The 18,630-nt window shown below is 35.7% G+C and overlaps 2 protein-coding genes across 3 annotated transcripts; both read left to right on the forward strand.

The window, feature by feature from the left end:
- The first annotated feature begins 805 nt into the window (after positions 1 to 805).
- LOC109052924 (ADP-ribosylation factor-like protein 6) lies at positions 806 to 6,378 on the forward strand. Of its 2 annotated transcripts, none has more exons than XM_042757850.1 (8): positions 806 to 908; positions 1,848 to 1,993; positions 2,135 to 2,196; positions 2,307 to 2,375; positions 2,493 to 2,587; positions 3,034 to 3,163; positions 4,689 to 4,744; positions 5,332 to 6,378. In XM_042757850.1, the coding sequence occupies exons 2-8, from the start codon at positions 1,871 to 1,873 to the stop codon at positions 5,355 to 5,357; spliced, it is 561 nt and encodes a 186-aa protein (XP_042613784.1). In that variant the 5' UTR covers positions 806 to 908; positions 1,848 to 1,870; the 3' UTR covers positions 5,358 to 6,378. The 2 variants fall into 2 exon arrangements, with proteins under 2 accessions (XP_042613784.1, XP_042613790.1); XM_042757856.1 differs by lacking the exon at positions 806 to 908 and adding an exon at positions 911 to 1,030.
- Positions 6,379 to 9,498: 3,120 nt separating this feature from the next.
- Positions 9,499 to 17,977, forward strand: LOC109109582 (high affinity choline transporter 1-like). Its single transcript, XM_042757877.1, has 9 exons — positions 9,499 to 9,914; positions 10,121 to 10,356; positions 11,068 to 11,181; positions 11,293 to 11,448; positions 11,585 to 11,733; positions 12,210 to 12,359; positions 12,691 to 12,844; positions 14,484 to 14,719; positions 15,867 to 17,977. The coding sequence occupies exons 2-9, from the start codon at positions 10,173 to 10,175 to the stop codon at positions 16,518 to 16,520; spliced, it is 1,797 nt and encodes a 598-aa protein (XP_042613811.1). The 5' UTR covers positions 9,499 to 9,914; positions 10,121 to 10,172; the 3' UTR covers positions 16,521 to 17,977.
- Positions 17,978 to 18,630: the final 653 nt, after the last annotated feature.

The raw sequence follows: 18,630 nt of genomic DNA on the forward strand, positions 1-18,630 counted from the left end.
TTGATTAGGGTTGGAGCTAAACTCTGCAGGAAAGTGGACCTCGAGGGCCAGAGTTGAAAACCCCCGCAGTACAGTATGGTGTAAAGAATACCACGATAATGGATTTTATGCAAGGGAATGCAAAAATTGATCAAATTAATTCTGTACTCTGCCTAATATGTGGGTTGCTTTGGACTGCCAAGTGTATAAATGTGACACAGAGAACAAGGTTGGGTATACATTAATGAAAACATGCATTGCTTTAGTTAACCTGTGTTACAATTATTCCTGATCCCCTTTATTAATTTGCTTAGGCTTGTTGGTTTGCTAAGGATAATGTCACAGGTTTTTTTTTTTTTTTTATTTTATTTTTTTAATTAAATGCACACAGTTAAATACTATTTTCACTGACACTGCCGGATGTAGGGAAATAATTGTCAAATTTATTGTGAAGAGGAAAATCCCTTGAGATGTAACATCTCGTTTTCGAGGTGACCTCAATAAGGCAAATAATCATTTTTTAAAAATGTTCACACAATAAACAATGAATTTGTGTATGTTTAGATGACAACAAAAAATAATGAAGGCATTTAAAAAAAAGAATAACTAGTAAAACATTCCCAGTTTTAATTTGTGATGTGACTATTTTTTAATTAAAATGTATAAAAAAAATAAAAATAAAAAATCATTCCTTGTGACATAAAAATGCCAAAAGGTGAAGAAATACCCACGTTTAAAATCCACATGCTTCAAAAATCATAACAATGTAATGTATAATGTATTATTTATTTATTTATTTACGCAAAGCTACAGCTGTCCATATGATGGCGCTATTAAGTAAAGATGTGAGTCGAGAGAAAAGGCGTCATCGGTCTCCTAGCAGCGGGTTGTGTGAGTGGGAGAGTTTTGTACGTTTTTCAGGACGCTAGGTAAGTGTGTTTACTTATCTCCATCTGCACTGGCTGTACCGTCAATCATATGAATGGATTCGAAATCACGTTTTAACCAAGAAGCAGATATCATACAGCTTGAGCAGAGCCGGCGGAGAAAAGTAAGAAAGATCTTTCCATGTTCAGCAGACCGTCAGAGCAGGTTAGCCAGCCAGCTAACTTTAGCCGTCACCAGCATCGAATATGGAAACAATAACCTTAGATTAGCAGAAAATGTCAACCGTGTGTTGTCTTTATCTGGACGTTTATGAATGTTAAATTGAACGAACTCAGAAAACGGACGTGTTTTGATTATTTTAGTGTACTTGCACATGTGAAGCGCTAGCCCATGTGCTAATGAGCTCAGAGGATTACAGGCTCTTCTCGTAGATTACGCTTTTACGCTTGTCGGTGTGTTTCTGACCGTCGGCACTGTTAGAGAGGAGGTACGCTTAAACGCGTTTTAATGCAAATATCTCTGCTGTCATTACAAGGCTCGAAATTGCGACCATTTTAATTTGTGCGACCTTAAAAAATATTTGGGAGCATTTGTGCGAGGGCATATAATTGTTGTCGTGCTACCTGTTTTCATTTCTCTAAAAACATTCAGAGTATGTGCCTTCTTCTGAGTGTAAATACGGTGACCTGTCTCTCGTTCTATGAAACGGAAGGCTACATAACCAATTAAACTTCATCTTTACGTTCTTAAATTTAATGCAGATTTCAGATTGTTTTATATTAGCTGTCAATCACCCAGTCACTGTTTTCCGCTGTCACTTGACAGGGAGCTAACTACCGCGAGGAATGTAAAGGGTTAAAGAAGAGAGAAAATAAAAAAGAAAAACTGACAGATTTCTGTTGTCCCAAGTGTTAGTCAGCCTCTGGATGGATCTAATGAATAATCTAATGGTGCTGGTCTTTGATGTGATCTCTTTCCAGAAGCGTCCCATCCAAACCGGCAAATGGGGCTTTTTGACAAGCTTGCAGGGTGGCTGGGCCTGAAGAAGAAGGAAGTGAACGTGTTGTGTTTAGGTCTGGACAACAGTGGAAAAACTACCATCATCAACCAGCTAAAGCCATCCAATGTATGTCACACTCCTGTCTATGGACCCCATATGAAATAACTGGGTTTTCACAAGTTTGGTTTTGTATATTCCTTTCTCTTCTTTGATCTCTGTTTTGTATGTGAGCTCACAGTTGTGTTATTGTTTTTTTTTTCTTTGCAGGCTCAGGCTCAAGACATTGTACCAACTATAGGTTTCAGCATAGAAAAGTTTAAGACCTCAAGGTGCATATTTGAAAGCGTTAACTATAGAAATTGTGATTAAATTGTTAGTGTCTGAAAACCATTTGTCCTTTTTCAAAATATTACTAACACAATATATGTTTTCCCCAAAGTCTTTCTTTCACAGTGTTTGACATGTCAGGGCAGGGAAGATACAGAAATCTGTGGGAGCACTATTACAAGTGGGTTTCTCTGATTCAAGCTTATCTGATTATGTTTACTGAGCTAATGAAGTGCCATCGGCCACTTTGGAATCGATCTGTGTTTTTTTGTGTTTATCAATGTTATCTTGTTTTCAGGGAGGGTCAGGCCATCATATTTGTGATTGACAGTGGTGATAAACTAAGAATGGTTGTGGCAAAAGAAGAATTGGATACCCTTTTGAATCACCCTGGTACATCTTTCATTAATCTATGATTTAGTCATAATTTTCAGATCTGAATTAAATTAACAGTTCACCCAAAAATTAAAATAAGCTGAAAATGTACTCACCCACAGGCCTTCCAGGATGTTGATGAGTTTGTTTGTTTTTCAAGAGAATGGATTTGGAGAAATTTAACATTTCATCTCTCTCTCTCTCACTACTGGATCCTTTGCAGTGAATGGGTGCCACCAGAATAAGAGTCCAAACAGCTGATAAAAACATCACAATAATCCACATGTCTCCAGTTCATCACTTAACGTGTTGTGAAGCAAAAAGTTGCATGTTTGTAAGAAACAAACTCATCTGGATCTTGGATGGCCTGAGAAGGAGGGCTATTACTCGTTTAAAAGCACACTAATGATTATATATGTTTTTTTGTTTTTTTTGTTTGTTTGTTTTTCTATGGGCATGCTTAGATATTAAGCACAGAAGGATACCTATACTCTTTTTCGCTAACAAGATGGACCTCAGGGATGCATTGTCAGCAGTAAAGGTCTCCCAGCTCTTATGTCTGGAAAATATTAAGGACAAACCATGGCATATCTGGTAAGAAAACAAAATAATTATTTATTTTACATTGGTGGTCTGCTTTCATTTAAATAATTTGCATGATTAAATAATTTACTATTCTGACAGGGTTTATTTTCTAAACAATGTTTGAGTAACCGTTATTAATTGCACATTTGAAATTTCATATACTGATTGGGATCTCGGAAATTATTAATGATGGGGAGTCAGAGAGTCTATAGACCTTTGCCAGGTTAGATGCCATACTGAATTTAACAGGGATGAAAACAAGGCTGTGAGGCATAGACTTAGATCACATAATTTTCACAATTCACAAGTTTCAGAACTGTTTTATGGAATTTTTGTCTACCAAAAGTTAAACATACTGTACAAGCCTTTATATGTATTGTACTTTTTACATTGGATGGGATGTCAGAAGAAGTACATAAATCATCAAGCTAATGCAGCAGGCAGCACATTAAGAGATTAAGCTTTAGTTACAGTATTCAACAAATGTCATAATAAATGAGGAAAAGTGTTACATACTGCAGTGACAAGCATTCCTATCTTGATGGAATTAGATTTCTCAGAGGAACCCTGTGCTAGCCAGGGTAGGTAATTTGCTCTTTGATTTTTACAAAGGTTGCGTGAGACATGTTCAATTCAGATGGCAATAACACAATCACAAAGTACATCTGTGACCAATTTGCTTTATCTCCTCAGGGTAAACCTGCCATGTCTGAATAATGCTGAAGATGCTGTGTGTGTGTGTGTGTTTATGTGTGTTTGTGTGTGTATGTGTGTGTGTGTGTTTATGTGTGTCTGTGTGTATGTATGTGTGTGTGTGTGTGTCTGTGTGTGTGTGTGTGTGTGTGTGTTTCTCTCCAAATGTAGATTTATTTTTATACACATTGATCATGAGACTGAGTACTGCTTTTTGGACAGAATATATATATATATATATATATATATATATATATATATATATATATATATATATATATATATATATATATATATATATATATATATATATATATATGGAGTCTGTAGAAAATGTAGAAGTTATCATGTCACCATAATCAAAGCTACAGTAAAAACAGTAATATGGTGAACAATTTTTATTAAAATAAATTATTTTCTGTAATAATAAGATGTAATTTATTCCTGTAATGCATTACTCCAGTCTTCAGTGTCACATAATCCTTCATATTTTTTTTTTCTGATAAGCTGATTTGATGCTCAAGAAACATTTCTTATTATTATCAATGCACTTTGTTTTGAGTTGTGTTGCTTAATTTTTTTCTTTTTGTGGAAATAGTGATACTTTTTTTGTGGATTGTTTGGTGAATAGATAGTTACAATTGTATTTGCAATAAAACTTTGTAACAATGTAAGCAGCTTTACTGTCGCTTTTGATCAATTTAATCTGTCCTTACGGAATAAAAGTATTCATTTTTTTAAAAAAGAAATCATACTGACCCCAAATGTTTGAACGGTATTGTGCATATATGTTATACAGATGCAGTATACATATTAAATGCATATATTAAATAAATTACAGTGCAAGTGATGCAGTAAAAGGAGAAGGTCTTCAGGAGGGTGTAGACTGGCTGCAAGGTAAATGCACCTATTCCTTGTTTTGTGCATCTAATTTCCTGTTTTAGAAATGAGCTGAAATGCTTTTTAAGAAGGGTGTCACAAAAAAAAAATCTATACTATATAAATAGTTATCAAATGTCTTTTATATTCTTGTTTTATTTCACCCATAGAACAAATTCCACAGTAAGTACTGAAGCTTAAGTTCCCAGATGTGTGTGATCTTTGGTTAATTGTACAGTTAAATGTAACTTTAACGTTAGAACTCACTTTTGGGCTGTGTTTATTCTTGCACGAATTTACACTTCACTTTGGCCTTATGGAAGAAATTCAAAGGCAAATAATATTTTGATGGTATCTCAAAGATTGGATACAGCCCAAACTGATGCAGAACTATTTCAGACCCCCCTCCTTCTTGTTGTTAGAGGTGCATTTGAGTAAGTCAGTAACAATGAAGTTCACAGCTGTCTGTTCTCCTCTACCCAGTGTTTTAGTTTGGTCCGTTCAATCCAACTATTTAAGATCTCACCTTTATCTCAAACCTTTTTATAATTCAAAATGTATAATGAGTTAATTCCTTGTTCTGTTTTTCCCCCTCCCTTTAACAGATCAAATCAGAACGATGAAAACGTAAAACCCTCCTGAAATATAAAAACAGCCAAGGTCACCAGCTGCAATGGCGGAGCCAGACAAAACAGATCTTCACCTTTGGGCACTAAATTTGTGTTTGTCAGTTAGGTTAGTAGTGTAATAGTTGATCTGATCACAAGTGGTCAGTTGAGACTTTTCTTTTTAAATCTCACCACAAACATTATTCTGACAGTTGTTTTCTTTTAAAGCCACACTTTACTAGTGAATTTAACCTATTAGCCTAATAATTGATTGACAGATTCCCTATTGTCCATGATGCATAAGAGCACTTCAATTTGGCCATATACATTTCTAATTACCTCCAAATGAGTAAGATCACAAAACATTTCACCACTTTTGATCACCTAAGCTATTATGCTATTATCACATGTAAATATGTCTGTGACAATGCATCTAATATTTGAGCATTGCACCTTCTCTCTTGATGAATTACACTAAACTTCTTGGCTGCCAATGCTGTTAAGTAATTCTGTTGAGAAACTCACTGTAACATGTTTCTCAGACAGCTGAGCACAGTGGCTAATATTTTATATCTTAGCTATGTTTGTTTGTGAATAGATAGAAAACATTCCCAAGCAGTGTTTATTCCATTGCTTTGAAATGAAAAATGTGGTCAAAGCTTGTTACTGTAGTGATGTACAGTAGTGCTGTTTATAGTCACTATTTTGCTATGATTTACTTTTTCATGCATTGTATGCATGTTGCATCTGAAGAGTATGAAAATGAGAAATTATGACACCTCAAACCATCACAAAGGAAACATTTCTCTTTGTTTTGGAGTTATTTATTTTCCATGAACATTTTGTTTTAAAAGCATATTGTAAAGAAATTGTTGCTGTATTTTTGTCTTGTGTTTTGTCTAGGCAGATTACATTTTCACATTATTTGCTAAACAAAACATTTCACAGATTTTTAGCATTTTTTTCACTTCTGATTGCAGTTTTATTAATCAGTAAGGGATCTTGCAATAGAATGTTTAAAGAATAAACAAACTATGGAGCTTAGTCTGTGTATGATCTCTCTCTCTCTCTCTCTCTCTCTCTCTCTCTCTCTCTCTCTCTCTTTACAATATATGTCTTGTTTGTATTTTTGTTTCTTCATCCTTCTTTCTCTTTAAATAATTACTGTGGCTATAGCTCTTTGAGTCTGAACTTAAAACCATAACATCAGCATGGTCATATAGGCTACTGAAAATGGCAGAGTCTCATCTAATCATAGTGCCATCTGCAGTTTTTATAGAATCACACACATCTGATGTCTTTTCCGGCTACTGAAATACTTAGTGGTGCCAAGGCTGCTGCCAAGGTTTCATTGAAGACATCAGCTGGAGCTTCATCTCTTTTTTGTGATGATTTAAGCGTTATTAACAGAACAGGTGCACGACTACGAGTGTGATATAGCTTTGGTTCAGTATACCCAAAGAGGAACTTACATTTTATAAGCAATATTGGCACTCACTTTATTTATTTTTCTCTGCCAAAGAAAATGGATCCAAACAAAGCCAAACCAGGATCAGTGCTACATGCCACGTGTTTTGTTTCTGAAAGAAACCACTAAAGGAATGACTCAATAATGTGCTCCTAGCACTCATACTTGTTGCAGAAACAGTCACTGAACAATCCTATCCACTTACGTACACACTGACAGTTTGTCTGAACAGAGTGATACAGTATAAAACACTGAAAATTCCCAGTGCTGCTCGCCTGTGTATCAGAACTCTTGGAATATATGTAACTTGTAGTGAAAAGCAGCATTTGTGCCAGAATGTTATCTGGTATCTGTTGTAGGTTACTTGTAAAAGGAATGCAGCACTGTCACTTTTTGCCTAAGTTTGTTGAGTCTAGGTTCAATTTGTCTGAGTGAAGAAGAGAATCTTCCTTGCTAACAAAATAACGCTATTTACAAATTCATTCCCACAGACCCAACAAAGTATCTCAAACACCATAGCTGCAAAGCCCAGCTAATTCTAAGTTAATTTAATAGCACAAAAAATTGTGTAATTCTGTAATTTTCTCACTCTCATATCATTCCAAACATTTCTTTGCAAGAAGATACAGTATAAAGATAAATGTCTCAGTTTTCCTCCTTCCATGCAGTGGAAGTCACAGTTAACCTTATACAAATTGTCCTCTTTTGTGATTCACAGAAATCATGCAGGTATGGACCGACTTAAGAGTATGTAAATGATCACAGAATTTTCATTTATGGGTGGACTGTCGCGTTAATGGAAAATATGAAGTATTTCCATCTCCCGTCTGGTGCCAGTGAACAGTGTCTCCGGCAGCACTAGAGACAGACTGCAGATCCGAGAGAAGAAGTGACAGCAGACATAAAACTCAGCGGAGATTCTGAGCTCGGTGCGCAGTGTCAGATCGTCTCGTTTAGCCATGCGTAACAGACGTGACGCTTATGCGGGACCCTGTATCTTCTAAGTGCCCACTGCTTGCCACTTTCCTTCTACCTTTGTAAAAGGCGAAGAAAGTTTTTTTATTATTATTTTTTTCTCCACTGCTGCAATGAACAGAAGCATAGTTTCTTTGGCGTCGAACTTTCTAATGCATGGTATATAGGCGTATTATAGATGGAAAACTGAAATGCAAATGCAGTTGCTGCGTAAGGGCCCTTTCTTCCACTAGATGGCAGTAGCACTACTCGGTTGTTCACCGTTGAAAGAGTGACAACAGGTAGTTTAACATTAGATAAAATGTACACAATATGAATTTTTTTAGCTTCCTAAGATTCTTTTTCTTTGATTTAGTGTATTTTGTTTTCTCCACAAATGTATCACCCGAGTCGCATTAGCTACACAGTGCATATGCATACATGTAGCTGATGCAGGACCCTGTCTGAGTGGAGATATTAAGATAAATGTCTAAGTATAGCCTACCTGTTATTTTTTAAGGTTGTTGTAGGTGTAAAATACACGTTTTTACATTGAATATATTTTGTTTTGGTGTTTGTTATTATTAATATTGCTAACTGTTTTGTCAAATCTGCTGTTGATTTGTCCGTGAAAAAGTGCGTGTTCATCTCTGTGACTCACTTCAAAGAACACGAAACAGATGTGACGTGTGCTCATTAGCTGAGCAAAATCTGCGCACCTTGACTGTCCCCATGGGCCGAGGGATCTACAAGAAAACATTATTTTCAAGTGATTCCAGATACAGATTTAAAAAAATAAATTACCTAGTCATTCTCCTATTGACTTTTATCAACCTTTATTCTCCTTAAACGGACAGATAACTTTTTGTTCTGCCCAATTCCAGGTATATTAGTTTTTAGAACCTGTGCTAGAAAAAGAAACTCTGTTGAAAACTGTTGAGGGATCTTGACCAAGCCTTTTCTAAACTACAAAGAACTGCAACATCTGTACAGGAACATGCTTGATCCCGTCTGCTTATAATTGGGACTCGGCCGGCTGTCAAAATGTTACCAGTTAAATTAGTCGACTCGTCTGAGGTAGAAGATATTTGGCTTCCATTAAATTTGTTCGTTTGGAGGGTTGCATTCTCTCCTTTTAGGGAACATTTTTATTTCTCAAGGAAATTAGCAGGCCTGAATATAAATAAATAAATCATGTGATCTCCGACCTTTACGGTTCCAAGGTCCGTAGGCTATCAATCACAGCCTCGTTTTCATTCGCTCAACTTCAATATGGTCGAACCTGGCTGTAAGGTGTAGGCCTACACACACACACACACACACACACACACACACACACACACACACAAATGGTTCTTCAGTGGTTCTTCAGTGTTTACCATAAGAACCCGCTAAGCCCCTTTATAGTTCTTTAAAGGATTAGGTCTCATAGTTTAGTTCGGGGAAAGGATTAAAAAAAGACATTAAAGTACAATGTAGTTCCAGATCCAGAAAATAACGTGGTTTTTTATAATATATTATAATATAATATTATATTATATTTTAAACAATGATTACTAGCTACATTAGCATAGAACCAACTTTAGCCACGGGAAACACAGTTTGAAATCTAACGCTATATATATATACATACATAAAAACGCACTTTTGAAATAATGTCGTGTTCATAATACATAATCTCCTTACACGTGAATATTGAGCGTTTGGATGGCGTCTGAAGAGCTTGTGGGGCTGGAGCTGCTAGGGTTTTCAGCACTCTGGACAGCGCCCGCACTTGCAGCTCCGCCACTGCTGAGAGAGTGCGCTTATACTCATACAGACTGCCATAAAACACCAGTCAAGAAAAAACATGAATGGACCCGATATATTTCACTACTCTTGATTTACAGCAGTTGCCCCCGTCTAGCGATTTTCAGTTGACTTGATAACCTCCAGTGACGCGCGGCTCTTTTGCACGATCTGACATCTTTACTCACAAATAGCCCCCATTCACATCTCTCTGACGTCCATCTACCTCTGACGAAACCTGCTCCTATAAGATTCACAGTAAGTTTGGCTGACTCGGAAATGTGCTGTACTGCTCTTCTCCTGAGGCGATAGTTGGGCTCTGTTTTGCACTGTTGGAGGCAGTTGAGTGGCTGGCGGCTGATTCACAAAGGTGAGGCACTTTTCGTATGACGTTGAACTTAGAAATAGTTGGAAATCCTCGGAATTAAATTAAATTTTAAAAAAAAAGTGACTGAAAGACTATTAAGAAATTCTAAATTCTAAATTCTACATCTTTGTGTTTACAAGTGAAATAGTCTGATTTTTTGTAGCTCTGCCTTCTTTTCTTACATACCTCTTATGGTCTCTTGTCCCTAGGTCTCAATGAATTTCGGTTCTTTAGAGATACAGCGACTTTAGCAGAGAGAAGATGAACATCCATGTGGAGGGGTTGGTGGCGATTGTCATCTTCTACTTGCTGATCCTTCTAGTGGGAATCTGGGCAGCATGGAAAAACAAGAATTCCGGCGTGATGGAGGGAGTTGATCGCAGTGAGACCATTATGGTCGGCGGAAGAGATATTGGATTATTTGTCGGCGCATTTACCATGACAGGTGAGTTTTAGAGAGAACTAATTAAAAAAAGCGTTTTACTGTATTTGTATATAACATGAATGGATTTTTGAAATTTTATTTATTTATTTATTTATTTAAATGTTTTACATCTTTAAAGATTTAGTTATCCAACAAAAATATACTGCCTGTAAGAAAAAAAGGGCTAAAATCGTGATGAGATGATGTCTTTGTCTTTCTACATCATTAAAGTAGACAATTTGTAGGCCTAAATGATATTATGTAGTCAACTTAAATTTTATTTTATTGCTAATTATAAACTGCTATTTCGTTTGGTTTTGTATTTTTTTCTTCACTTGAATGGTCCTGTTTGCTATTATAACATATAAACGGAATACAAAATACACATACATACAAATGTGTGTATATACATGCATACATACATACATACATACATACATACATATATATATATATATATATATATATATATATATATATATATATATATATATATATATATATATATATATATATATATATATATATATATATTCCATTAAGCAGGTATTGTACATACAGGCACTGTTACTAATTATTTAATGAATTTAATGAACATGATACAATGAACTTGAACAGTGAACAATACTCAAACATTTTTAATCTCATGTTAACAATGTTAACTAACATCATTAATATATATATAAATATAGTTTCAAGACCAGTCAGATTAAATGTCCTCTCTCATTCCAGCAACTTGGGTCGGAGGGGGTTATATCAACGGCACAGCAGAGAATGTGTATCTTCCCGGATACGGCTTGGCATGGGCACAGGCTCCCTTTGGATATGCGCTCAGTCTTGTTGTGGGTATGTTGCATGTGTATGCAGCTTTGTATAAACATATGTTCAGTGTTAAAGTTAGCAGAACTCGAAGCATATATCTGTCAAACATATAATATTTGAATTGATTCATGTCAGGTGGCCTTTTCTTTGCAAAACCCATGCGCTCCCGGGGTTACGTCACCATGCTTGACCCCTTCCAGCAACTGTATGGAAAAAGGATGGGTGGTCTGCTATTCATCCCTGCACTAATGGGGGAAATGTTCTGGTCAGCCGCCATTTTATCTGCCCTTGGTAAGAAAAGAGAGGGAAACGATATCTTAGAAAGACACAATCAGTAAATTTGCAAGTTCTTTCATAATTGTATTAGGAAATATTCAATAAATACTACAGTAAAGCTTTAATTAAACAAACTTTGTATGCATCACAGGGGCCACATTGAGTGTGATCATCGACATCGACATCAACATGTCTGTGATTATTTCGGCTCTTATTGCCATTTTCTACACACTGGTGGGAGGACTTTACTCAGTGGCTTACACTGATGTCGTCCAGCTCTTCTGCATTTTTTTAGGACTGGTAAGGTTTCACAGAACCACACGATGAATTCACTGAAGGCGTAATTCTCCCCTTAATTCATGTCTGCGTGTCTTCAGCAGCACAGAACACTCTGTGATTTATCAAAGTGGCTGTTTGCTGTGAAGTTTTGACAGTAACGGCTCATTAACCACCCTTCATAGAAACACATAATAGGAATAAAGAAGCAAAAGAAGCGAAAAGAAGAAATCAAATATTTATCCTTCTTTGAATTATGTATTAATTGCTTTTCATTAATTCATTTTATTTATTATTACATCATTCAATAAAAATAATAATTAATAAAAAATAATAATACAACATTATCAACTGAACAGAATTCATAATTAAATTGATGTGGAAATTTCAAAATCTATTTGGCTGGTTTTCACTGTTACACATTATGATAAATTAAGAGTATTACAATGTTATAAGTGGTTAGTTACATAGTAATAGAATGGAATATGTTCTCTTCATAGTGGGTGAGCGTCCCTTTTGCACTCTCAAACCCAGCTGTGTCAGACATCGGAGTGACAGCAGTGAAGCAGCTCCATGCTAATCAGACTGCATGGCTTGGGAAGATAGAAAGCCCTGACAAATGGATGTGGGCTGACAACTTCTGCCTTCTGGTGAGTGGACAACCCACTGTAGCATGATGGGATGGAGACACAATGATTTTGCCAATGGAGAATTGTTGATTCTGAAGGGCCAAACCTAATTTCTCACTTTAGTGAACAATGCAGTCATTCGTAGGGAGGAAAACTAAAGAAGTCCTAAAGAAATGGGGAGAGAGAGAGATTGAATAAAGTATAATTCTTGTCCAGACATGTCACTCTTCTCCTGTAGGTTGCCATATTTAGATTAGCTTTAACATTTATAGTGTTATAATGTACTCTTGATGTTATGTATCTGAATCATGCTGTCTGGTGTCTGTATTTACAATGACGTTTCTGTTTCTAGATGTTGGGGGGGATTCCCTGGCAGGTGTATTTTCAAAGGGTTCTTTCTGCCTCTTCAGCTAGCTATGCTCAAGTCCTCTCCTTCCTGGCTGCCTTTGGTTGTATCATCATGGCTATTCCCTCTGTCCTGATCGGAGCCATAGGTGCTTCCACGGGTAAGATTCCCCTCCCCCTCACAATGACATCTCTTATCTAGTGATATGTACGCCGACACAAGGGCAATAATCTCTCCTTTCCTGCACCAGGATCATTATAGTTATCATCATGTTTTTACTAATATACTGAATTAGTTTTATATTTAGTTTTATATTTTCTGTTTTCATTTGAAGTTAAAGTTTTAGTCATTTCGTTAAGTTTTTTTATTATTATTATTAATATTCTTTTGTGTGTATGTGTGTGTGTGTGTGTGTGTGTGTGTGTGTGTGTGTGTGTGTGTGTGTGTGTGTGTGTGTGTGTGTGTTTTAATATAGTTTTTATTAATTTTTTTAATTTCAGTTTTTGTTATTTTAGTACATCAACTTTTTTGTACTATTCAAGCTTTTTTATATCTCATTTTATTTCAGTTAAAATTCAAATAAAATTGAAATATTTCAGTTAAAAGCAAACAACTTTTTATGGTTTTAGTTTAGTTAATTATAATAACCCTGCTCCAGCAAAATATAATTTTATTGTTATTTATAGTATAACGATCCAATAAATTGCTGAAGCAAAATCAAATCCTGTCCTGCATTTTTTGTTTTTTTCCTTTTTTTCGTGGATCTACGTCACAGTAGGGTACTTTTTTCATGTTGACTTAATTAACAGCATATGTTTTTTGTTGTTGTTGTTGTTGTTTTCAATAAAGGAAAAGCAGTTGCAAACAAAGTCATCCAAGCAGTCTAATTAGTCTGATTTACAGGCTGTATCCACTTAAAGATCACTAGATCTGTCTGAGTGCTAAATAAATTAATAAATAAACAAATAATAAAAAATAAATAAAAACAACCAGAAGGCTCACTATTTCAAGAATAAAAACTTCTTAATATGGCTTCAGCGTGGGACACTTTAGTTCAGAAATCTTTCCTTAAACAGATAATACAAAAGTGCTTTTAATTATACACTAATTATGTTGTTTTTCCCCTCTAAAACATGCCTCACACCCTCACCCTAAATAATTATTCACAGCTCAGCCAAATTAAAAATGTGCATCAAAGCATTTTTCATATTGTTTCCTGTATATTATGTTTCCTTGTCCTAAAGCCTTAAACCATTTTCCCTTTGAGGATGTACTGTATTTAGTATATACTGACAGTAATTCTAATTATGTAATCAGTTATTTCTGATTATTGGGGGAACAGTCTGTTTTGCTATGGTGTGTTGTGGGAGGTGTTCTCCAGGCTGTATCAGCCCCGGGTGGAAACCATGTTCCCTTCAGATCACTAAAGAAACGAGTAAATAACAACAGCTGGTCTCCCTCATATATTATTAACAGATTATCCGTTTAACGATGTGAACCCAGTAAATATTACATCTGAGGGAGGCACACAGCACCCAGATTTAATCAACAGACTTTCAGCATCAAAGACACAGCAGACACATATTATTTAACTGATTGGGAATAACAGTCTGATTAGTCAAGGTTGTTTGCTTTTGGATTTTAAGTAAAAATAATTTAAAATAGAATGTTTGAGTTTCATTCGACATGTATTCAACTCATGTATGATGCAAAAAAAAAAAATATATATATATATATATATAATATAATTATGCTGGTGGTTATTACACAGTATATATTAAATGTGTTCTACTCCACAGATTGGAACCAGACAACCTATGGGCCAATTTCTCCCATGCAGAGGGACCAGTCTGACATGATCCTACCGATCGTGCTACAGCACCTGTGCCCATCCTACATCTCCTTTTTTGGTCTGGGGGCAGTTTCCGCTGCAGTGATGTCATCCGCTGACTCATCCATCTTGTCGGCCAGCTCCATGTTTGCTAGGAACATCTACCAGCTCGCTTTCCGGACGTGCAATACTGCAAAAAAAAATGTCAATTCTTCCATTACAAGTCTATATTTAACCATTCTTAAAAAAAATAAAAAAAATACTTCACTTGAGAAGGAGTATAAAAAAACCTTTACTTGACAAGCAAAATCTCACACAAAAAAAAAAAAAAAAAAACAGACACTAGAAAAAAAAAAAAAAACTTTTTTTTTTTTTTTTTTTTTTTAAAATTCAAAGGAAAGACATTTTTTTTTTTTTTTTTTTTTTTTTTTTTTACCCCACTGGTAGATATTTGTTCTTGTTTTAAGAATAAAGTCATTACATTTTGATAATTGTTTTAGAAAATAAGAATTCTATTTTTACAAGTAAATGTATCTTCACTGTAAGAAAAGTATTTTCTTTATTGATTTGCAGGTGTTTTACCTGTATTGTATTTGTGTTGCATTGTGTTGTGTTGGATTTTTGTCTAAATGTGGAGTCATATTTTGAAGGCAAAAAGGATGATTATGACATAGTGATGTATGAAGCACAGCTCACACAGAAGTCACTTTCAGTCCAAGCAGCTTTCTGTTGGACAGCAGAGAGAATTTGCATGACTAACTTTAATGAAAATCTGTGACCGGAAAACATAAAAAACAAACTCAAACACACTAACTCTCTCTCTCTCTATTTGTACCGGAAAACATGACAAACATACTGAGCTAGAACACCTCTCTCTCTCTCTCTCTCTCTCTCTCTCTCTCTCTCTCTCTCTCTCTCTCTCCCACTCTCTCTCTCTCTCTCGTGTTGGAAAACGACTATAAAAATAAGAAATGCATACTAATGCATGTATAAAGTAATATAGGTCACCCAATAATAACAATAATCAGTCATCATGTACTTACACAAATGTCATTCAAGAACCGTATTACTCTGTTTATTCTGTGAAACACAAAAGAAGATATTTAGCAGATTGTCTCAGCTGTTGTTGTCCATATAATGAAAGTCAATAGCAATCAAAACAACTGTTTTTTAGATGCTTCACAACAACATTAGACCCCACTGACCTTTATTGAATGAAAAAAAGTGGGTGTCAGTTATTAAAAACCTGAATATTAATCAACTCAATCAAATAGAAATTTGTAGTTTTCTTATATCCTGTATCATTTTATTACCGCTCTAATTCTCATCTTATCTTTGTACTGACTTCAAGGCTTCCGACCGTGAGATAGTATGGGTCATGCGGATCACTATTTTTGTGTTCGGGGCTCTTGCGACAGCCATGGCTCTCCTGACTGGGACCGTTTATGGTTTATGGTACCTGAGCTCTGACCTGGTCTACGTCATCATCTTTCCCCAACTCCTCTGCGTTCTTTTCGTCCGTGGCACGAACACCTATGGCTCAGTGGCTGCATACATCTTTGGATTGATCCTGCGAGTTGGTGGAGGGGAACCATATCTCAAACTGCCTCCATTCATCTACTACCCTGGATGGACCATTGAGGAGAAGGTCCATCATGTGACCAAGGAGGTGGAATACCTGGTGTTGCAGAGGTTTCCCTTTAAAACTGCTTCCATGCTGGCTTCGTTCCTAAGCAATGTGGCTTTCTCACACCTGTTTAAGTACCTGTTTGAGAGTGGCACTTTGTCGGCTAAATATGATTTCATGGATGCAGTGGTGGCCAAGCACAGTGCCGAAATAATGGACAAGACCACTCTGGTGAACAAGAACATCATTGGGCTGAATGAAATGGCCCCAGTCAAGCCAAGACTTAGTGTTACTTTAGCTGCTACCTTCACCAGGAAGGAAACCCTGACCGAAGAGGAGGACTCCAGCCCAGAGTCACCGAGTCATGAGAACAAGTAGAGACCTTGTGGACAATCCTGAGAAGACTCTCTAGTGGTTCCATAATGTGAAGGACAAGGCTTCACCCAATAAGTAAAGACATTTTAGATTTTAATTACATAATTAATTCACTCCACACATCTTTTCTGGAATTTCCATCACTTCTTTCAGTGGGGAATGGGACAGCAACTGAAACTCTATGAAAATGGTAAAGAGAAAAGAAAACAGCAGTAATTCAGGTGGTTTGAGTAATATTAGGGAAAAAACTGACATGATGGCGTTACTTACCCTGAGAAGCTCAACTGCTGATGGTATGTACAAACCATGAGTGACTCTCCTTTCCCTTCTAAAGAAAATGTTGAGATACTGTGATAATCCTTGAGAAATAATCATATTAAAAGGTAAGTTCACTCAAATATGTTCTGTCATCATTTGCTCAACCTCATGTCATTCCAAACATGTATGACTTTATTTCTTCTGTAGAACACAGAAAAATTAGTATTATTATTTTCATCCATACAGTCAAAGTCAATGGGCTTCAGTGTTAAAAATAGCACTGTTCTGTGTAACACTGTGTTCTACAGAAGAAATAAAGTTATACATGTTTGGACAATCCATGAAAGGACCCTATTGACTTTCATTGTGTTGACAAAAAAGCAGTTGAAACATTCTTCAAAGTATCTTTTTGTGTTCCACAGATGAACATACGTTTCAAATGATGACAGAATGTCCATTTCTCTGTGAATTGTCCCTTTAATTTCTTGTATCTGGACACAGATCAGTCCAGATTTGAAAATGAAAAAAAAAATAAAGAAAATTTAGCAGTGATTATAATATATCCAATCATAGCTATATATTAATAAATAATAGGTGTAGATTCATGTGTCAGGCCATTACTTGCGTCAAACACCCATGATACATATTAGTGCAGGTTATCCCGTCATCCTATCATAAAAAAATCAAATGTAGCTAAACGGTTATATGCTGTTTCATAAATATGTAATTATTTAACAGGTGATGTGCTTCCCATCTACAAACTACCTTTAACAACTGTGACATAAGTGCATATGTGGCAAATGTCTTTTTCATGTACATAGTGCAATATTAAGATGGCCAGGAAAACAAAAAACATGGAAAAAATATATATAATCTTGTAATCGAATTTAACTAGCTACATTGATTGGATGGGGATGATTGGACATTATGCAAACCTGGTCGTCACTTTGTTGTACTTGAAAATGAATGTAGCTGCAGATGATTTACCAGATGTAATAACCTATGGGGTCTGTGCTGTGTAATTTTTTGTGATTTGACAGGTCATTCATATGTCAAAAGGAGTCATTGTACCTGGTTCTAGAATGAACCAACTGCTGTGTTGTTGGTTTTAGTGATACAGAATTTTTTGTTATGTGTGTATTTATACTCCAGTGAATATAAATGTCCAGTATTCCATTAAAATGTAAAGTATCACTTTATCATTCTGTATATATATATATATATATATATATATTATATATATATATATATATATATATATATATATATATATATATATATATATATATATATATACATTTATTTATTTGGATGGGTTGGAGCCAGCAACACAAATCTATATTTATTTATTAAATGTGGCCTACAGATTAAACATAGGATTATTCAAAGATAATAAATTTTATTGTTAAGACTTTCATAGTCGTGTATTATTTCAAAGTTGTACAGTCCACAAAAACTCTAAGTAATGAGGCATTTTCCATTTTGTTCAAATTCATCATGAAAAAATGTGTTTGATTACCATTTTTGTTCCTGTTTCTAATAGCAAACCCAGTCTAATGCCATTTCGCAACCCGAAACGATCTGCAGAATGCTGTAGAGCCAATGACCAGTTACGAAAAAGCGCATGTCTGAAAACGTGACAATTTATGACGTTAACTCTCTTCAACTTTCAATGTCACTGTTAAGAGACGGCACTCTAAAAATAGACAGTACGTTATTTACATTAAGTGCTCTGCTGGTCTTAGTGGGGCGGGGCAGGGGTAGTTGGGTGAAAAAGGCGGAGGGAAGTGAAGATGGGGGTTGGGCCAGGCCTCTTATGCGTCTTTTCATATAACTGCGTCAATGTCCTGGGGGT

The sequence above is a fragment of the Cyprinus carpio genome, chromosome A1 (assembly GCF_018340385.1).
Source record: "Cyprinus carpio isolate SPL01 chromosome A1, ASM1834038v1, whole genome shotgun sequence".
NCBI lineage: Eukaryota > Metazoa > Chordata > Actinopteri > Cypriniformes > Cyprinidae > Cyprinus > Cyprinus carpio.